At 37.6% G+C, this 4,236-nt stretch overlaps 1 protein-coding gene across 1 annotated transcript; it reads left to right on the top strand.

Annotated features, from left to right (window-relative positions):
- Positions 559-2,398, top strand: LOC107625605. The gene has a single exon (XM_016328287.2). It carries the CDS (start codon positions 749-751, stop codon positions 2,165-2,167), a length of 1,419 nt encoding a protein of 472 aa, XP_016183773.1. The 5' UTR covers positions 559-748; the 3' UTR covers positions 2,168-2,398.

Below are 4,236 nucleotides of genomic sequence, written 5' to 3'. Positions count from 1 at the left end.
TAAGAACTACCAATCCTTTAATTGTGCTAATAAATTTAGGGATGCTTTCACTTTTAAATACTTCTTTTTTGATAATAATTCAATACGAATAGTTCTAAAATTAAAGGATTCAAAAATTTTAACATTACGTTATTTCTCTTCAAACTAAACATACGATATTGGATAAAAAATCTCGCATCTATTAAGATATTCTATCATACTTGTTAAGAAAATCTTTTGTATTATTTATAGAGGAATGTTAGAACATTAATAAAATTTAATTTTTTAATATTTTAAAATATGAATTAAAAATATATTATTAAATTATTATTTAAACAAAAAAATAAATTAATAACTAAAATATTAACAAAAAAATAATAAATTTTAATAACTATTTAACATCCCTCAAATTTATAATCATGTGTCCAAATCACATGGGTGAATTGAATAATTAAGTTACCTAATGAAATCTACAATATCGATTAACGCGTGATCCTTTTGAAGAATGTTCAAAACATTCCACATGTACCCTTCTTGTACCCCACCACATCACCACCCTATATATGAACCCAACCAAACACAACACATCTCCTCAAACTCAAACATTCACAAATCACAAGTCACAACCCATAATCTTTCAAGAAAAAATTATTCAACAGTCAAAAGTCAAACAGAACCTCACCAAAAACAAAGTTAACCGCAAAAACCTCTGAAAAACAAGAAAAATAGGAAAACAAATTGTCAGCAAGAGATCAAACAGTCTGCGGAAATGGTTATGGTATTGTCAAGGCGACACAAAATCTTGCCGGCAGAATCAAAGGTGAGAACATTGGAAATTCTCGCCTTTGATATCGGCAAAACCATGTGCCGCCTTGTCTGCCTCTATCACTCCCTCTCGGACGGTGAAATCACTCGCCTCCGCGGCCAGACCACTAAATCCAAGGGAGTGGCGTACCTCACGTCTCACCAGGAATGCTTCCTCCTCAACCTCGCGGCAGCGGAGCTCCTCGAGGATCTCGACGCTGCCGCCATCACCGTGTCCCAGCTTGGCCGGAAGTGCTCCGACGTTTCCCTCTCCCGCTTCGACCTCGTCTATAACGACCTCAAGCTTGGCGTCATCGATCTCAGGAAGCTTGGTTACGCCACACGGAGCGCCAATAAAGTTATCGGGAAGATGGAGAAGCTCGTTGCCACCACCGGAAACCTCCATTCAGCCTTGGAAACCATGGCGGAGTTGGAAGCCTCCGAGAAGAAGATGCAGCGTTGTAATAACAACTACAACTACAACTACAGCAACAACTTTCCAAAACCCAATGTCGATTACTTGAAAGAAAAGATTGAATTTCAGAGGAAGCAAGTGCAGCACTATAAGGAGGTTTCGTTGTGGAACCAAACATTTGATAAAACCGTTGGGATCATGGCCAAGGTTGTGTGCATTGTTTATGCAAGAATATGCTCCGTTTTTGGAGAATGCATTTCATTGTTTTCAGACAAGAACAACGACAAGGACAACCTCGACAACAGCGTTTATTGCCTCTTAGAACACCGTGTGTTGTACCAGAACAATCTTTGTCTCTCCGATCATCACCAGCGTGGTAATTACAAAACAAAATCTGGTCCCCTCTTCTCTAAAACCAACAAATTGTATCCCGTAAATTTTTATAGCGGTGCTTTAAAACCTGACAGGATACAATTTGATGCCAAGAGTATCAGCAACGAAAAATGTGGTAATGTTTTAAAGTTGGCCCCATCAAACACAGTTGGTGGAGCCAGGTTGGCTTTTAAGTATGCCAATGTGATATTATTTGCAGAACGTTGTTTCAATGCCCCGCCAAAGGGGGCACGTGAGACACTGTATGAGATGCTGCCAGAGAGGTTGCGAGTGAAGGTGAGGGCGAAACTGAAAGCAAGGTGGAGAAAGGGAGAGAACGGAATGGAGGAGTGTGATGCCTTGGCAGACGGGTGGCGGGAGGCGGTGGAGGAGCTTTTGGATTGGCTTTTGCCGGTGGCGCATGACACGGTCCGGTGGCACAGCGAGAGGCTCTTGGAGAAGAAGCCGTTTGAGGTGAGGGCGAGGGTGTTGCTTTTGCAAACACTACATTACTCTGACTTGGAGAAGGTGGAGGCAGCCATAGTGGAGGTGCTAGTAGGGTTGAGTTATATATATTTGTATGAGAAACGGTTGTAGAATGTAGAGTCTAAATTCTATTATTTTTGTGGTAATTTAAGTTAGGTTATAAGATATATGGAGCTAAGATATTTTGGAAATTAGATTGAATTTTGCGAATTAGTTTAGTAATTCCTGAACTAGAAAGAATTATTTATTCAATTGGTAGGGAGTATTTAGTTATTTTAGGAGATTAAGCATTGTTTTCATTATTTATGATAATAAAAGAGGAATTCAGTTCTTTAGACATGAGTTTTTTTTAAATGTTATGTTTCCTCTGTTTTTTGTGTAACAAGTTAGTGCTAATCTTAACAAGTAGTGCATTATTGTCATGAACCATGATTGATATTAATATTAGTAGGGTCTTAATGTCTTATGGTCCATTTAAATTATTGAAAGCCATTGTCAGCATATAACTGCCTAGCTACCATCTGCATTTCTTGAAAGATTGAGAGAATATAATGTAACATAGTTTGCCTTTTATAAGATGAGTTATGTTATATGTAATGGTTTAATTTGTATATGAACATTGTGTCTATAATGAATTCTTTTAACTTAGATGTGTAAGGTTTGATTGGTATGATTTTCATGCTCGATTTAATAGCAGGAAAGAAGTGTGATGGGAAACATAAAATATCCAACAAAAGTAAACACTGCAAGTAACCCGGGTTTAATCCGCGATACAAATGCAGTTTGTTTATGGATTTTTTAATTTTTTTTCCTTAAATTGATGTCGTTAAATATGATCTTTTATTATATAATATTTTTTAATATATTTTTTTATAGTTACACTTAAAGTTTGCATAATGAGTGATAAATTCATATTTTATGATAATTTTTGGATTAAAAAAAATAGAATTTATCAACTAAACTTGTACTTATTCCTTAAAAATACATACTTTTGTAAATTTTTTTTCTAATTGTACTTAATTGATTGAAACATATTTTTTAAACCTTTAAAATTGTCAAATTAATTTCATTTTTATTCCATTTGATGCTTTTTAGATCCTAAACCATAAACAATACAAGAAAAACGCTGATTACCATCGGATTTATAGTCGAAAAAATAATTAAAATCCGCACCATCGGAAGGAATTGGACGGTATAAACCTCGCCAGTAAATGGTTACCGCCGGATTTTTTTGTCCGACGGTAATTACCATTGGATTCTGCGACGGGTTACCAGCTCGGAAAACTAATTAGTTACTGTCGAATTTTTTCGACGGTATTGTTAGTACCAAAAAATGTTGTTTCGCGCACTATTACCGTCGGATTATTCTCACGGTAAATCTGATGGTAATGTCAACTTTTTAAAAAAATTTGAAATAAATGATCAATTTTTAATTTAAATTTATTTTTCACACAATTAATAGTCAATTTACAAATAATAAAAACCTAATATTTAAAATAAATAATATAATATTCAAATAAATTAAAAGTCAATTACATCAAATAAATGCAATGAAACAATAAAACTATACACTAACAATTATAGATCCAGGTAGTCCCGTTGTCGTCGGTCCCGTAGTCCTGAGTCGGCAGCGTAGAAGGCAGTGATGTCCGTGTCCCAAGACCGCTGCCAGTCTGCCACCAGCAGAGTTGATGCCAGTGGCACGCATCTGGGTTTAATACACCTCCATCTGAGCCTCCAAACGTTGAAGCCGCTCCAGCAACTCCCTCCACTCCAACCTGAGCTCATCCGTAGACGTCACGCAGGTGAGGATCTCCTGATACCTCTCCCAATAATCATTCAGCTCCTGAGCTTGCTGGTGAAAGCTATGTTAGAACTTTTGCACTTGCAGTCTTAAATCCACGCCTTCCGCGGGCTCGACGGTTTGACTGGTGGCAAAGCCTAAAGACGGCCTCAACGTGGAGGTGCGGAGGCTGCTGGCGAAGAACGATTCCAGTCCGTATACACGGTTCTTGTACAGCGCTGAGGCGATCTCGCGCCAAACCGTATCAGGATCAACAACTAAAGCTGTAGAGCCATTGGTGGCGTCTTCCCCACTTTGCTGAGATTGCTGAGTCGTGGCCTCTAGTCTCTGTGTGTAGGACTCCTGTTATTATGATTAGTACGACAGATATACAGTT

Source organism: Arachis ipaensis, chromosome B02, assembly GCF_000816755.2.
Source record: "Arachis ipaensis cultivar K30076 chromosome B02, Araip1.1, whole genome shotgun sequence".
In the NCBI taxonomy this organism is placed as follows: Eukaryota; Viridiplantae; Streptophyta; class Magnoliopsida; order Fabales; family Fabaceae; genus Arachis; species Arachis ipaensis.
Note: the sequence above shows the minus strand (reverse complement) of the source record. Positions and strands in the feature narration are given on the sequence as shown.